Source organism: Rissa tridactyla, chromosome 6, assembly GCF_028500815.1.
Source record: "Rissa tridactyla isolate bRisTri1 chromosome 6, bRisTri1.patW.cur.20221130, whole genome shotgun sequence".
Taxonomy (NCBI): domain Eukaryota; kingdom Metazoa; phylum Chordata; class Aves; order Charadriiformes; family Laridae; genus Rissa; species Rissa tridactyla.
Window position 1 is genome coordinate 1,566,833 of NC_071471.1, and position 17,164 is coordinate 1,583,996.

General features: G+C 40.3%; 1 protein-coding gene across 4 annotated transcripts in view; it reads right to left on the minus strand.

Annotated features, from left to right (window-relative positions):
* Nucleotides 1-17,164, minus strand: part of ATP11B (ATPase phospholipid transporting 11B (putative)) — a 63,985-nt gene that overhangs the window by 13,480 nt on the left and 33,341 nt on the right. For all 4 annotated transcript variants that reach the window (XM_054206046.1, XM_054206045.1, XM_054206044.1 and 1 more), the window contains exons 14-28: nt 16,874-17,046; nt 16,410-16,478; nt 15,371-15,444; nt 15,174-15,277; nt 14,855-15,036; nt 13,915-14,118; nt 13,496-13,649; nt 12,128-12,230; nt 10,318-10,463; nt 9,181-9,240; nt 8,758-8,885; nt 7,756-7,894; nt 4,314-4,379; nt 3,852-3,955; nt 2,998-3,163 (exon numbers count right to left, since the gene is read on the minus strand). In XM_054206046.1, coding sequence (XP_054062021.1) covers nt 2,998-3,163; nt 3,852-3,955; nt 4,314-4,379; nt 7,756-7,894; nt 8,758-8,885; nt 9,181-9,240; nt 10,318-10,463; nt 12,128-12,230; nt 13,496-13,649; nt 13,915-14,118; nt 14,855-15,036; nt 15,174-15,277; nt 15,371-15,444; nt 16,410-16,478; nt 16,874-17,046 — 1,872 coding nt within the window. The remainder of the gene's footprint in view (nt 1-2,997; nt 3,164-3,851; nt 3,956-4,313; nt 4,380-7,755; nt 7,895-8,757; nt 8,886-9,180; nt 9,241-10,317; nt 10,464-12,127; nt 12,231-13,495; nt 13,650-13,914; nt 14,119-14,854; nt 15,037-15,173; nt 15,278-15,370; nt 15,445-16,409; nt 16,479-16,873; nt 17,047-17,164) is intronic.

A 17,164-nucleotide genomic window follows, 5' to 3' on the forward strand; every position in this document is an offset into this window, starting at 1 on the left:
CACCAAGTTGGGTAACTCGCACAACTAGTCTGGCTCTTAGTTTCTGAACAATTAAAACAACAGGGTAAGCATTTTCAGTTGAGAAACCTGTGTTCTGCTCATTGCTCCTGGGAACGGTTTAGAGTTTAAGTGATGGCAGACAGAAACAAATAACTGAAATAGCTGTGATTTTAAAATCAGTGACTAGTTCATGTAACACTTTACCTTCTCCTGATAAAAACTTAGTAACAGTAAACTAAACTTTTTCTTTCCCCCAATATGCAAATATACTTAGTCCTACAATTAAAAATGAATAATTAAAAATATTCAGTTATACAGGGGGTGCACCTACACTATGAAAAACACATTTAAAAGGGCAATACACAAAGTTCCATAGTCACCCTTTCAATGACTTCCACAGAGAATTCCTTAGTGTTTAGGACAAAGATATTTTTCAAATTCATTCTGTCTGAAATTCAGAGTCCTTTGAAACGGAAAGAAAAATATTTACTAGAATTTTTAAACAGAGGTAATGAGGTGGCAGAAGCATTCTGTCACTCCTCGACAATAAGTGTGCTACGTTGGTCATCCGTTCGTCTTCACTTACATCTACTGCTGCCCGACAAGAAGAGCCGCTGGAGTTCAGCGGGGCCAACTGTCCCACGGAACGTCAGAGCGGGGGAATTCCCAACAGAGTAAACCTCAGGAAAGGAACACCCAGGTGCCTCTTTCCGCAAATACGTTTGTAACTGTGATTTCACTATCAGACACAGAGAACCACTGAACGGCTGCTGAAGCATTTCTGGTCAAATCAGGTTTTAGATACCTCGACTTCGCAATATCAGGAATTAAGTATTTTCAGAAAAAGGCAGTATTTTGGCAAACATCGATCCTAATGCTGACACTGTCAAATGACAAAGTAGAATGGGCATAAGGAAAAAAAAAAAGGTGACTATTAGAGATGCAGAAAGCAAAATCCTCATGGCTATGAACCAAGCTATAGCCACAGGAAAGGGTTAAATATTCATTAAGATTCTTCCTTAAAAATAAGAAGCCCAACTGTGTCCTTGATGACACAACTGTAATGGAAGCAAACTGAACCTGGAGATTCTTTAAAATTGATTCAGAAAGCAAGAAAATGCAACAAGAAGTATCCAGATAAAGCTAGGGAAAAACGATGTGGGCCTTTTGGTTTTTAATTCAAGCACTTTAGGAAGACAAGAAACCTCAAGAAGCAGACTGATACACTGCCAGACACAGCTGATGGACAGGAAGGAAGGAAAGGGAAATGTTCAATAAATATGGCCACAATGAAAGATAAATAAGTATAATGACCCATAGAATTTTTCCTAAATCAAGACTCTAATCCAAGAAGTGCAGTACCATGCAATCAAGAGTCCTATCAGGTCTAGTGGAACAGTTTTCTGAGAGCTCGTGGTTATTTACCTCGGCTTTTAGCTACTAAATTCCAAGACCGGACAAAGCAGATAATATTCCAGTTTTGAAAAGGGACAAATGGGGTATTTTGGCGAGCAACAGGTTTGTCAGCATGTTGATCCTAGGCAAATTAAGAGAATGTCTCACATGGATTTTTCTTAACACAGAAATTAGAAGGGTAATATGACTCAAGTAAATCAACAGGCACTTCCATCAAAGTAATCACAAGGTTAGATGCTGAAGGTAGCAGTACTGCTGTAACGCAGTTGAGAGTTCCGTGTGGCACATAGCTCAGTGTAATGTGGATGAAGCAAACCAATCTGACACGCAAACACACGTTTCAGAACAGAACCATACGTGGGCTATCTTTCTTCTTCATTCACCTTCACAGTTTTTTTTGGCCCTACGCTATTTGACCTCTCATCAATGCCCTGGAGGAAAGCAACATAGTCACTTGCAGATGAGACAAAGATGCAGAGGATAACACGTTATTTTGTAAACGGAACCAGCTGGGGGATTCATTATTCCCATACTTGGCACGGATGTATGCTGTGCTGGAATACTGTGTCCACTGGCGAAATCCAAAATTCAAGATGAGGTTGAGGAATAGTGACGATTACAGGAGAAACAGAAGAAGGATGAAAAGACTGGAAGATAACCTTTTTGACAAAAGATGCAAGTCCAAGCTACTTCTCAGTGATAAAATTAACTCGATCAAAACCTAACCATGAATAAAACAAAAACCTGTTAATAGAAGGCTTTTCAGTTCAGCAGGAAAAAAAAAAAAGAAGATGCTGAAAACTGAGAGCACGTACAGTAACTATTAGAACAATGGGTCAGGATGACTTCTCCGTAACTGTCACTAAAGAGGGGAAAACACTCAAACACAGATGAGAGATCTACCTAACAGAGCCTAATTTCAACAGAATCACTTCAAGGACTTTTTGTAGCCTGTGTCAGGCAAAAGGGAGATTCTATTATCACAGCATATCTTTAGACCTCTTCTCCAAATTTGTGAAAATGCCACATGGGTAATTATCTTGAATCACATAATCAATGATCAAATCACATGCCATGTGCTATGATCAAGATTAAAAAAAATACTAATTAAAACAAGTCCTACTAAAGTAATTTTTAAAATTAGCGTTTTCATCAGATTTTAAGAATTATTCAGTGCCAATTACAGTTGAAGAGAGACCTTCTAATACCTAGACAAAAATGAGAGTAAGTTGCCATCTTTAAAGCAGTATAAAATGCGTAATATGATCCTCTCGTATGGTTGCAAACTGAGATGCAAAAGACGGAGTGACCCCTTTATAAATTATTCTGCTATTGTTAATACCAATTACTTAAACATAAATGTTAAAATGTTATTTCCATGTAAAATGGTGTCCTTGTTTTTGTAATTTTAAATTAACAATTATCTTTTGAAATGAGAACACTTTTTTTTTGCATTAAGCATGACAGCAATATAAGAGGATAATTAAATATCCCAGGAAGGTAATTAGTTTACAAGACAGACTTTAACAAACGTTATTCTTTTAACTGTTGATCAAGTTGGAGACAAAAGCAGAACGTTACCTGAGCTTTTTCGGTACTCGTTGGTTGTAGGTGTCTGTACAGCACTTTCTTCACAACATCAAGAAACAAACAAGCAACTACTATGAGGATTATGGCAAACCAAGCAGAACCACTTGACAACAGTTGAACAAATACAAAGTACATGTCCTGGGTATGTAAAAATGGCCTGAAAAGTTAAAAGAAGTGGCAATTACTAAAAGGACCTTCTAGAAACTGACGTACAGCACAGGCAGGCTCAAGTGTATCCTTACGTTACAGCAAGGAACAAGCCCCTGGGGATGCAGAGTTACCCTGCGGGTGTCCACGCAGGAGCCCAGGGATTTGTTGGGCCTGACCTGCAAAGAAACCCTGGGGGAGGAGGGTACCGAACTTCAGAGGGAAACCTTCTAGTTTAGTTTTAAATGGTGTTGCAGGAAATCAATCACCGTTCCCATCCCTCCAAACCCCCCAAGTACAAGCAAAAATACATCACTTCACTGATTCAAACCCCAGCATCTTCATTTCTAGTGCAAACATTTACTTATTACGTAGCACCTTTGGGAATCTATCTACTTTTTAAAAACAAAAATGCCTTTGTAGTCCCAGGCTGGCAGAGACAAGCAATTCCAGTCCCTGAGCACAGGGCAGCCTGGCAGCACCGCTCAAGTTTCTGAAAGAATCACCAGAAGCAAGTGACCGCTCTAGGTTTGAAAGCTATTTGCTGACACCTGTCACAAAATTCAGAGCAACATGGTAGAATATAATACTTCACCGTTTCTCCATAACTTCACTTATTATAAAGGAGAGGAAAATAATAATAATAAAATATAATAATAATAAAAATATAATAATAATAATAATAAAGAACCACTCACCAGATAATTCCCCCATAAAACAAGGAGAATATGAAATAAAATACAATGGATCCCCAAGTAACAAAATGGTTTATCCATGTCCAGAAGTGAGTTTCTAGTGCCATCTAAAACAAAGATAACGTCAAGGACCTTCCTTTCTCCCCCCACTTCACAGAAAACGATAAATCCTGGTTCTGAACGTACTTAGGAACTTTCAGCTCAAACACTAAATAAATATGGTTGTAACATGCAAAAACTACAAAGAAAAATTTTAACCATCATTGAAATCAAACATAAAAATCACTTATCTGGAATCCTCAAGAATCGTAGAATGGTTCAAGTTGGAAGGGACCTTAAAGGTCATCTAGTTCCAACCCCCAATCAATTACTTCCGTATAATTTTTGTATCAATTTTAAATTATTGCTCTATTATATATTTGCCTATATACCCAAACACAGAGAGTAATCAGTATACCATCATACCTTCATCGTAACAGTTATAACCATAACGGTGAAGACCAAAGTACCGAATGTCCAGTTTCCAAACATCTATGAAAATGGCAAGGCAAAAATCATGGAAGAAAAAAAAAAAAAAAAATCAGTTAAGAGCATTCCTGGTAAGTCAGATTCTTCTCAAGTCTGCTACGCTAATGAAACAAGTCTGTGGACATAAGCTTGTGACAACTCATCATTGTGAAAAAGCAAGGACAGAACACAGAACACAAACTAAAAAAATACAGCTTCTAAGAGCAAAATTAACAAACCACAAGTCATCTTTCTTCTTGGTTCAAAACAAATCACCACAAAGGCTACATGACATATGAAGAAAGTCCAAAACAGTAATATGAAGCAATAGGAATATGAAGATACCAATTGGATTCATTAAGTATAAGCATCCAATAGAAAGCAGATATTGGGCGGAAGGGATTCATGTTAACACAAGTGCAAAACACTGAGTTTAAACATTTCCAGATCATTTTCAACATGCAGCATCACCTGAAAGTTCTTTTTTACCCCAAGCACAATTTTACAATTCAAAAATAATGGTGCCATCGTATTTTTCAAAGAAAATTCTAAGGAAAAGACACTTTGTTTCAAGGCTAGTGAACACAAAATTAAGCTTCAATTCTAAAACGCTGTATCTGTCACTTTGGCGTTCTCTTGCCCGTGTAAATTACACTATCAAAACTCTGAACAAGTTCTACAACAGTAAGATCTCAGCTCTGATAACCAAGCAGGGATGCCGATTCACCATCTCTCCACAGACATGCTGCTCGGACACTCGCTGCCGTCCCACAGCGGGGGCCGAGGACATCGCTGGCTCGGACCCACTTTAGCCACTGACACACTGAACAGTGACCAGACCCTCGGCTCGAACTCCGGGAGCCGGAGCAGGGCACCACATGCAGCCAGGCAATCCAGTCATCCCAGCGTGACCTGTGGGTGCAGCGGAGGCAGGGGACGGGATTCACAGCGTTGTAGTCCTTGTTACAGAGCTCCGACCAAGAGCCCAACAGCCTGACGGCAGACCCCACCACTGCTCTTCTCATTTTACACAAGGTACAAAATTGAGGCAGCCATCAGTCTGGATTTACTGATAATTTTACAGATCTTTGTTATAACTCATCTTCTGAAGCCTTCTATTTACTTTTCACGCCAATAGCAATGTCCAACAAGCAACGCGCTTGCTGTTCGCTTCTGCCATAACCAATCATCTTAAAGTAAGCTGAGCCGGCTGCTCCCGAGCGCCCTGTGAAAGAAAGTGTCTTTGCTAACACCGCTCTCAGTGCTCAGAGTTAGAATGCAAAACCTCACCGGGTTCTTGCCACCATTTTATTTTTGAACACATTTACACGCGGGATGCTGCATCCTTTAATCCTGGGAAGTAACAGATACAATATTTTGTATCTCCTCCTCTTCTAAACTCTTACCATTTGCCTGTTAGGTTTCAATATCTGACGACATGCACAGCGTGAAAAAGGGGGGGAAAAAGAAAATAGAACTAAAAGATCAAGTCGTTGCACAATGTGTAGAGGTAACCTAACAAACCACCAGCATGAACAAATTATTTAGTGTCTTCTGTTCTGCTTTGCTCCCGACAAAGCGCTTGGCCTGACAGTGTGAGCCTGGCACTGACACCACCCTGCGTCACCCCCCAAAGCCCGTGCTTCTCCAGGGCTGCTCGCAAGACAGCTCTTCGGCAGTTCCTCTTGCCCTCAGCTTTGGCTTTTGCAGGCACACATTAAATACTGCAACACACACAGATGTTTTACTGCAACACAGAGTTCTGCCAGTCCCAACACCCATCTTTTGGCAGACACGGAGGCAGAGAGTAACTCCAAATAAATTCTAAGACCCCTTTTTTTTTTTTTAAAGTCACATCACAGGCAACACGAGAAGCCAAAGGGCATCTGAAAGCTTTATTTCTAGTACGCTTAGTCACTAAGTATTTTTAAAAATCTTGAGGTTAACTTATACAAGAAACCATTAAAAGAACCTTCTCCATAAAGTCTACGTTGGCACCCTGACTTACCCAATATAATCTGTTCCCCAAACTAAACATTTGTTACTAGAGACAATGAAAAAAAGTCCGTTCCTGCTTTGCGGACATTTACTAAGCAATTTTGAAGCGAGGTGCTTTGATGCCTGAGACGCACAGAAGCCCACTGGTTCGTAGTGTGACAGTACTTCACTGGAGGAGCACTGAAGGCCCTTTGCCAATTCACAAGAACGTCAAAGCCACGCAGCTTGGAACAAATGGCAAGAGAGGACACACTCAGACCTCAGTTGTAAGGGACATTTCAACCTGAAGCACGACTATTTTAACCTCCTTATCAACCACCTCATGATGAAACGGGTACTCCAGTTAGCTGCACCGCTCCCCCCTCGGCAGGGACACTAACCCACCGCTTCACACGCTCTCACCTTCGGCACTCGAGACAACTCTGGCCATCGTACATCATTATACGGAAACCCTTTTTTTGCCTCAAGCTCCTGAGCTCGTGCCCACTCCTTATCACCAGGGGAGCCCAGCAAATACAGCATGATGCTGGCTTTGTACCTCCTGCCATCGCTTGCGACATGGCAAGGGCCTCCAGGAGAACCAGTGAGCGCTTCATGGCAGCGGCAAGCATGGCGTGAGGCGAGAGGCAGTTTTGCTACCCGTAACAGTTTTACGGGAGAAAAATAAGCACCTAACTGTTCTACATTGGGTTAACTAATTCAGAACTGGGGACAATGAGGAAGCAGGCTTGTAATGGTTTCACCCAAGCTTTGGAGTTTTTTGTACAGGATTTTTCCTGAGAACTTTAACATCTTTAAAACAGAAAGTGTCAAATTAGTATTTGATGATTTCACTAAGTTACTGTCTTAAAAACATTTATTGAATAAAAAGTATAATTTAAAAGCAGCTTGCACCACTTCATTTTTAAAAATTCTGAGTAATTAAAATAATACATTTTCAGAAGAAGCTTTAAGACTTTTGGCAACTTCCAGATTTAAGCCAAATATTATAACAGATGCTAAAGAGAAGCCATCATTTGACACCGCAATTAGGTCCAACTCTAAATGAGTTTTGAATGAATCACTATAAATTCTCATTTACTAAAGTTATGACACATGATTTTGACAAAACTAGTACACAAAATAAAGTTTAAGACAGTCATAATACATTTATTATCTTGAGAGATATGTTCGTCATGAACATACACTGTCTGACAACATGCCTTACAGCTTCCACACTAAGAAATGTTACCCTTGAGAGGACACACGAAGAGTGGTAAAGCATCTTTGGTAATTACACAGTTCACAAAAAAAAAAAGAAAAGAAAAATCTTAGATTTTTCTGACACAAGAGGATTTTTCAAAAAAACATTAAGAAACAGCACCAAAAATACAGTGACAGAATAATTCTTATGATGTTGTACCTGGCCATTTCCCAGCAGAGAAGTGTCTTCTCCCATTAGAAGATACGAGCCATAAAAGAAAACAAATGCATGAAAGAAGCCCAAGATGGTCCAGTAAAGAAATGGTTTAAACCCCAGATGGGCATTTTTACTGATGTCTCTGCAGGAAAAAAAAAAACAGATTTGGGATTTCAGATTGTCTTTATATAACCCATCAGCTATTCACATTGCATGACTGCTACTGCTTTGAATAAATGTAACTTTCAACTGCAGCAAGATACATTTAACAAATGCTGACATATGAAAAAAATACATAAATCATGGGCAAAAAAGGAACTCTGAGTTCTCATGATTTGCCTCTGCTTTATGCAGGGATCACCAATGGCAAAGGGTCTCTAATGGGTCAAATTCAAAATGGCACAAATTAGAATTCTTCTCCCTGGAGGTGGAATTGCAAGAGTAAGTAAAAGCCAGATCTCCTGACCCTTGCCCCTTCCTCTGCTTGAAAGACATTTAGGAAAAGAGAAACATCTAAGAGACATCTCTTTTACAAAAATACATACTTCTTTTTTACTCCAAAAAGCAGTATGCAGTGCAACATGCTACCACTGGGAGGACATCTAATTCTATAAGAATTCACTTCCTCTCTTAGTAAAGCATTTTTTGTGGTGATTCCCCTAGTCACCGCCTCCTAGTTCCTCACGTGCGTGTCAGAGATTCTCACCTCCTACATGTGATGCAGGAGAAGGCTGCCAATCGCTTGAACTGACCAAGTGCTCAGTTCTCTTCTAGTCTTAACATGACTGACATAAAAAGATGCTTCTCTTAAAATACCCATGTTAATTAACTTTCAGGATGTAAACTGCGTAGCTGCAGTTCTTCCTCAACAAGACGATTACTAAAAATCGCATAAATTACAGATAAAAATACTGTAGGAATGCACAATAGCAAGTTCAGACTTCTCAGGTGCCACTGTTGTTCTAAATTCTGTGCTACTGTGACAATAACTTCAGGCATACGTACCGATAAAGCACAGGTTTACTCTGTAATACATGCGGATGCACATGCTGTTCAAAAAGACTGTATATGAGGACAGGCAAGGAAGTGAAACAAATATTGTACAAAGTCAGGTATACACTGTCATACAGCGTCTGAAAACGGAAAGAAGAATTACTTTGACTCTTGTAAGAAAAAAAATTATATTTATTAAAATTTATTAGCACACTAATAAATGAGCAACAAATTATTAATTACATTAATTTACTAGTTAGATAACAAGCTATACTCACATACCCATCTAGTAACATCAAGCTACCAAATATAGAAAATGAAGCTGGATATTTAAGTGCAAAACCTGTGCTGCTCCTGTGTAGTTCATTCCCTTTTTTGTAGTTATTTACCCTGTTTCATACATATTTACCAAGATGCAAGGCATCCAATACTTACTTGTTGTGAAAACAAACAGAAGAACTGATATAAAAACTGTGGTGTAATAAAGCACACATTCTGAAAAAAGAAAAGCAAAGGCCATAGTTAATCCTCGGTACACGCTTCACAACCCTAACAGAAATTGCCAACTCTTACAAGCCGTAAAAATACACAGGGAGAGCATAAAGCATTTCAGGATTTTCCTTGGCAAAGTGAAGCCACACGCTTCGCTTGAGAACACGTTCTGTTTGTCCTTTAGGACAACGAAGCTGAAAAACAAACTTAATTATATGTGCTTGATGAACACATCTCATTATGGGAGTACAAGTAGTATTAAAGGAGGAGAAATCCATCCATTTCCCCTTCAGTTTCTTTTTTTAAGAGTTTCTTTGCAAAATAGTTTCCATATTTCATTCAGGAAAGCCTGGGCCCTGCTGATGTGGGCTTTTTGCGTGGGAGCAGACAAAAACAAACGCCCAACCTAAGAGCATGCCGTTATCTTGAAACAAGAGCGACCAATAGAAGATAAAAAGTGGCTCGGTGGCCAGCGCTAGAATCTCAGATAAACTTCAGGTGAAATAGTGGATTTTGACTTCTTATCAAAAGTGATGATTGAGTTTAAAAAGAAAAAAAAAAAAGAGAGGAAAAAAAAGAAAAGATGTTGTTAGCATTTCAAACACCCCAGCCCAGGACTGAGCTCCCAGGCCTGTTTCCCACCCCTCCTCCTGGCGTTTCGCTTCAGCTCAGCCCGCTCTCCCCCTCTGCGGGCCCTTCACTCCCTCAACTGCTACCTGCGCTCTCTTTTCCTTTTAAGAAAGGTGAATGAATTTGGTTAATATTAGATCCATAAACAAAAAAGGTTATACTCTTACATCAAAGCATGTGATTTCAAGCTGCTAATGCTTCTTTCAGAAAGCAAACGTGTCTGCCCCTCGGCCTAGGCAAACTCATAGTGGGATTTAAAACCCATTTCCAGGTGGAAGTACTACACAGTGTCACAGTTAAACTAATGCGTTTAGTCATAAAATAGCAAAAAAGCCCAGAAAACCTGTTTGAGCAGAGATATTTAACCTGTTCCCAACAAAAACGTTAGATCTCAAATAAATTTCTTGCTGGGAAGAAGCCACACATTTTTCTGTGAACTTGAAGACTTACCTTATAAAAAAAGTACTGTACAAGGGTTGCTATTCTAATATAGTAAAAGTGCCCATGAACAAAAAGCAATTTGGAGAGGAATTTAAACCGTGCTATTGCATAGTCACTGTTTCTTACAGCCTGTCTTCCTTCCTTGCCCATGATTCCTGTAATATTTGGGAAACAAAACAGAAAACAGGTTAAACATTATAAAAATTGAAGTTTAAAAAAAAAAAAACAAACCCCAAAAACATACACCTGAAGCTACAGTTCTGTTTTCCTGCACCTCAACATTGTAAAGTCTTCAGCAACTTTCAGTTCCAATTGAAGGCATCATTCCTGACACTTACAACTACGGGAAACTACTAATTTGATGCTGCTTCAACTAAGAAAAAAAAAAAACCAAAAACTAGAAAAAGGAAAAAGGACTATTTCTACAAGCTATTCTTGAGAAAAGGTTTATGGGAAGACACAGAAGTAATAACGCTCATAAAAAAATCAAAATTCCCAAACCCCAAACCATTATCAATCCATCATTAAATTATCAATTTACTTACTACGCTTTACTTCATACAGTTCTCTCCTACAGTACTTTCTGGGAATAATACCTGACTTATGCTCAACAGCAGCATAAAGGAAATGCTGTTCTTACAATAGCCGTTTACCTACTCTGATGGGCTGACAATGCTTGTCACAGCTGAACACAAATTCATTTCTAAAAACTAGTATTAAGATTAGGACAAGCATACACAGAGAACTCAAAGTGCTCTTTTACAGAAGAAAAGTGGCCCAGGATTCCTAAAACCAGACACTTAAAAGTGGTTGCTTTAAAAAAAAAAAAAAAAAGAAGAAAAAAAACAAGTCTAAAAGTCCCCTGTCACCCTCCACAGCAAAGACTTGTTAGTTTTTAACCAATGTACATGTGATGTCTAATATGCTACAGATTACAATAAAAACCTGGATGATTTTATTCTCAATAAGCTTCAGTTAGTTGACAAACTACCTGCAGAATCAAGCACAATTTGCTCTTGGCCTGTAAGCTTCTCAAGCAGGCCATACCCATGGTCTTCAAAACCACAGCCACACGATTTACATGATAAACATCGTAAACACCTTTTCCATCGCAAAGGCTGACAGACTGAATATCCTGATGTACCAGTACCTACGGAAGAACCTTCAGCATTTACTATTGGAACAAACACCATCCACCAAAGTCAGTGAAGGAAATACCAAAACGCTAGGTGATGGGTCCCGGCTCAGTTATAGCCGTGTTTGGGTCACGGCCAGCTAAGAGAAAACAGCATGAACAGAGCAAAGTACCAAGCTTAGCTGAGAAGCAATAGCAGCCTCTCCAGAGATGTACTGAAAGCCTTCTCCTCAAAGACAAACCAGACAAACGGCATTTCTGCAGCCGTACAGACACGGTGCAAACAGCGGCAGTTTAGCACAGAGACAGGTTTGAAGGTCAAGTTTACACAGGAACTCAGAACCTGACAGCGTCTGAAGTCAGAGATATCCACTTCCAGTATCTGAAGCAGAGTAATTCTGAGATTCTAGTTACCGAGAATCTTTGCTGCTCTTAAGGCAGCATCAAGCAGGACCTCTGATTATCGGTAGACTACACAATAAACCTGACTTGTGAAAGCCAACAGCCTTAAATTTTAAATTTCACTAAAACTCTGCTACAACAGATGACTCAGATTAACGTCCTGTCATTCACAGGTGCAAAACCGTTAGAAGTTTATCTGTTTATTAACACTGTTCACGATCTAATCCTCTACTACAATTTGCATCTTATTTGCCTTTCTCTCTTCTGACAAAAGCGAGTTACCTATGCCAACGTGTGCTTCCTGTATCATGCTCACATCGTTAGCACCATCACCGATCGCTAATGTTATAGGTTTCTCTGGAGACGTTTTTAACAGTCGCACTACCTGGGGGAAAAAAAGGTAGAAATTTTTCAAATTAGACAGACAGTCCATCTACAAAACCATGCTTCTAAGTCCCGAGTATCTTAGGCAGCCTACCTGTAAATATAATTACTGCGTTTCGTGAACGTGCACGCTTGGGTAAAACATATCTTTGGCATATCACATCTGCACATTCACTGATCCTTTAGAAAAGCTGCTTGCTTTGAGGCACAAGCTTTATTTACATATTATGCCTGACTTGAACTTATTTTGCAGTTCATATTTAGATGTTCTTTCACAACTCTTAATTTGGTGCTTTATTATGCAAAACAGTCAAGTAGAAGTTGGAACTGAACATTTACTTAGGGAGTGATCCAGATTTAATGCCCTTTACCAGACATGCCCAGATTCTTCACATTTTCAATACTTTACAGCATAAGCAATGTGCCCCTGTGGCCAAGAAGGCCAGTGGTCTCCCGGGGTGCACTAAAAGGAGCGGCCAGCAGGTGGAGGGAGGTCATCCTCTGCCTTGCGGAGGCCACAGCTGGAGCGCTGTGTCCGGTTTTGGGCCCCCTGATTCAAGGAGAGGGAACTGCTGGAGAGAGTCCAGCAGAGGGCTAGGAAGATGCTGAGGGGCTGGAGCATCCCTGTGCTGAGGAAAGGCCGAGAGCCCCGGGGCTGTTCCGCTGGAGAAGAGCACGCTGAGAGGGGATCTCATCGATGCTCAGCAAGAGCTAATGGGCGGGGGGCAAGAGGACGGGGACAGACTCTTCTCAGTGGTGCCCGGGGACAGGACAAGGGGCAACGGGCACAAACTGGGACACGGGAAATTCCATCTCAACACGAGGAGGAACTTCTTTGCTGTGAGGGTGGCAGAGCCCTGGCACAGGCTGCCCAGAGAGGTGGGGGAGTCTCCGTCTCTGGAGACATCCCAAACCCGCCTGGAGGCGTTCCTGTGCCACCTGCTGTGGGTGACCCTGCTCTGGCCGGGGGTTGGACTGGGTGATCTCCAGAGGGCCCTTCCAACCCCGACAGTCTGTGATTCTGTGAAAAGTCATAGAGGAAACTTACTCAGCAGTACAAGTAGATTTAAAAGATTAATTTCCTTTGTTTTAATTGTCTGGACAGATGAACTACCAATGGAAGGTTCTAATTCTGCTCCCTGCATTCCATGCTGACCAACAAGTCACACAAAAGGTCAGGTGAGCAAACAAAGCAGTTTCAGAAACCCTTGTCTCCCCAAAGCACAGTAAACATCTAAAGACAGTCCTGATTGTACACACCCTTACCTTTGCTTTCTGAAGGGGTGCCATGCGACAGCACAACACTGCTGAACAGTTTTTGCAAACGTCCATGAACAGTTTTTCATGTTCCCTGAGTGCAAGAGAGAGGCTGGTCCCATCCACAACCAGGCCGTGCTGGATAACGTGGTCTTCCTTTATTCTAGTCGGGGACAAAAATGTTGGCTTTGTATCGGTGTGACAGAAAAGTTTATATTTTGTTATGAACAGTTATCCAAACAATAAAGAAAGAAGTCGTTAGCCTGTTAGACAGACTGCTTCTTCAAGTCTGTTAATATATTAATAAATAGATTTCTAAAAAGGCAACTTCATGTGTTTGGCACATACATTAAAGAGGTTGTCATAAAACTAGAAAAGAAAACTAAGCTGAGATCATCACTGAGCTAATGATGTCTCAGGCATGTTACCTCTTGGCTAGCTGCCTCAGCTGCTCTGCGCACGTGCTGTCTGACTTGTGCTGCACGAGCTCAAGGATGTTCATGGTTCTGTGAAAGTGTCCACACGATAAACTGACACTAACGGCCGTTTCGTGCTTATCTCCAGTGAGTACCCACACTTTGATACCGGCCAACCTGAGTGCTTCTATGGTTTCTTGGACTTTCTCCTGCAGCCTAAAAACAAGAAGAAAATCTTAAACAACCAAACACTTTACAAAAAAAAAAAAAAAAAAAAAACCAAAAAAAAAAACCCACTCTATAAGTCCATGTTACTCCTGTGACCCCACTGCCATGGTGATTTAAGACTGCATTGCCAATGGTACATATATTTTCAGAGAATCGCAGTCTGGCAGATGACATTCCATTACCAGCAACAGAACAAAGGCCTTGATGAAACAAAAACTGAACTTCAATGCTGCCAAGTGACCAGAACTTTGTAATAAGCACATCTTAATTTAAGTTAGGCACCACTGCTGTATTTGAGAAGCTTTAAAACAGTCCACCACAATTACCAGCCTCTGTGGTAAATGAAACGCTTTGAAGTGCTCCATCGGTACGCTCCGGTGTACAATACACCCTCTGACTTACAGAATGCTTCGTGAAGTAGCTATGGGTAGAAGTTTTCCCAAGGAATTAGCCATTGCCCTAAATATTTACTGCAATTATTCTGTTTTACAAACGTTAAATCTCTCCTGATGAAGCACACTGTATGTCATCGTTATTAAGCCACAATCAGTTGGTACAACACGTGCTTTGAATGCTGCCCACGCCAAAGAGCAGTAAACACACTAAACAGCACACAACTTTGGGTGGTGGTGGGAAAGGTTTTCATGGCACACCTCATATTTCAGTTATAAATCCTAAACTCGCTACGTTTTTGAGCGTAGTTAGCAGAAACTCCATTGCATACTTGTCTTCTACTCCTGTAGCCCCAAGTAATTCCAGATCCCTTTCTATGAAGTTGAACACATCTGCTAATCTCTCTTCCCGTTGCTGTAAGGCAGTCCTGGCCTCATGCAGGCGTTTGCCAACCTCTTGGTACTCCTCAGGCGTGAATCTTCTGTAGGCTACGCACAAAGTTCTTAGTCCTTTCTGTGAGAAAATAAAAGACTACATTCAGCGTAGACGAGATTCTGATCTAACAAGGTGTCACCTGGAATTTGTTCACGTCACAGAATTTGTACTGGAAGAACTTTCTTCTAGTCAGCTGGGCAAACATATACACTTACCAAGGCAAATTCATCCACATGTATCCTGGTTTTGTCTATTTCTCCACTTTTACTACGAGGAAGAATGGAAGATTCTGCTCCCTTTGTGAATAAGAGCTTTTCCCCTAAAAAGTAAAACAGAACAGAGGTTAAGAATACATTCTGTTTAAGCAGTTCTCAACTGCACTTGAGAACTTGTGCAACTTCTGATCGCTTACCTGAGGGACTCTCTACAATGACACTCATTCGTCTGCGATTTGGATCAAACTCCAAAACATGAAGCAATTTATACCTGTATTTTGTGTTTTAATAGAAAAAGGAATGGGAAGAAGAAGTTTTAGAGATAAATTTCCAAAGACAATGACTTATAAATGTCCACTTACCCCACAGAGCTTTCCCCAAAGCGTCATTTTCATATAGAAACTCTAAAAGCAACGCTATCACCATTGAGCAACAATCACTGTTAGGGGTGTTTGTGCAATTGATTGCTTTTCATCACTTTACATACTTTTAATTCCATTCTATACGAATAAAAAGGTTCTTCTACCAGTAGGAATAGTTTCTTGAACACGAGCTTTACATCCGGAGATTACAATCAGCTCCTACGTTTTCCTTTAACCTTCTGTTATTAGTGCAGGAGTAACTTTGAAAACTACATTGTATTTCTAACACTTGTGAACAACCTACAGAGTCAAAAAAGAGCGTACGTTCCCTGATGACCAGACTATTTTTTGTTATGTTACCACTGGTTTAGAAAACTAATTTTAGACATTTAAGTTTAAAGTACTGCCAACTGACACCGATCACATGGATAAAACGTGCTATGACATACCGCAGATATACAAGTATCAATAATATTTCTACCCATTTTGGGAAACTTTAAAATACGTAATTAGATTATGCATACACGACACCGATTCCGAGAACTTCTTGAACTTAAAGCACAAACTTTAAGACTTGAATAAGTAATCTAGTTTTCCAACTCTACTACGGTCTCACCCTTTGAGGAATGGGTGAAGATACAAACTGTTACCATACACACCTACACAGAGCAACTCACAAAAAAATCTTGCATCTCAGTTTCAACTGCTAAGGAATAAGATGCGTGCTGTCTCGAAGACATCAAGGGAAAAGCATTAAAAAGAGCACGCTGTGGAAAGGCAAGGTTTTCTTATAAACAGGATGAAGAGGAGAATGTTATATTAATCTTCAGTACCGCGCTGTCCTTCAAAAAAAACAAGGAATAAAAATGAATACCTTTCTGGTTTTCCAAGACTTTTTATTTCCATACTGTCCCCACTAGTTCCAGTAAATACCACTCCAACCCTGAAAGGAGAAGAAAATATATGTTTAATCATCAATTTTAACATAATGCCTATTGATTGTTGGAGGAAGAAAAGAAAAGAGAGAGAGACCCTTATAGCCCCCGCTACTGTTCTCTGTTTCTAGAGCAAATGAAGAATGCCAGCTTTCCATAGTATTTTAACAGCAACATACTCCATCCCTCTAATTTCTCAAGGATTTCCATAAACATTTTAAATCATCACGTTATATATGCCTAGGTTTTTGTGTATTTTATTTTTGTATGTTTTCACAGTAAACTGACAGTGCCAGGCCCTGGGCTTTACAAACTCTCTGAGCAATTCCTGAGGTTGCCTTTACCAGGAACGGCCTGCCCTCGCAGGCAACTCCTACAGCGGAGTTTGGGCAGTGCCGCTCACCGGCTTGCAGCTTCCACCAAAGCTTTCTCATCCGGTGAAGAAGCGTAATACTCCAGCGGGGCTGCGATGCCATTGGCATGCCAGGGCCCATCAGCACCATCGGTCTGATCTGCATTGATCTGCACTGTGTGACAGAGACAAACGGCTTTCAGGAAGAGTTCTTCCTCTTTCATCTAGGAGCAAGAAAAGAAAAGCATTTTATTTGTAACATTTAGATATCAACTCAGTTTTTAACATTTTTTTAAAGTATGTTTTTAATTGAAAATCTGTCAAATATTCCATGTGAAATAA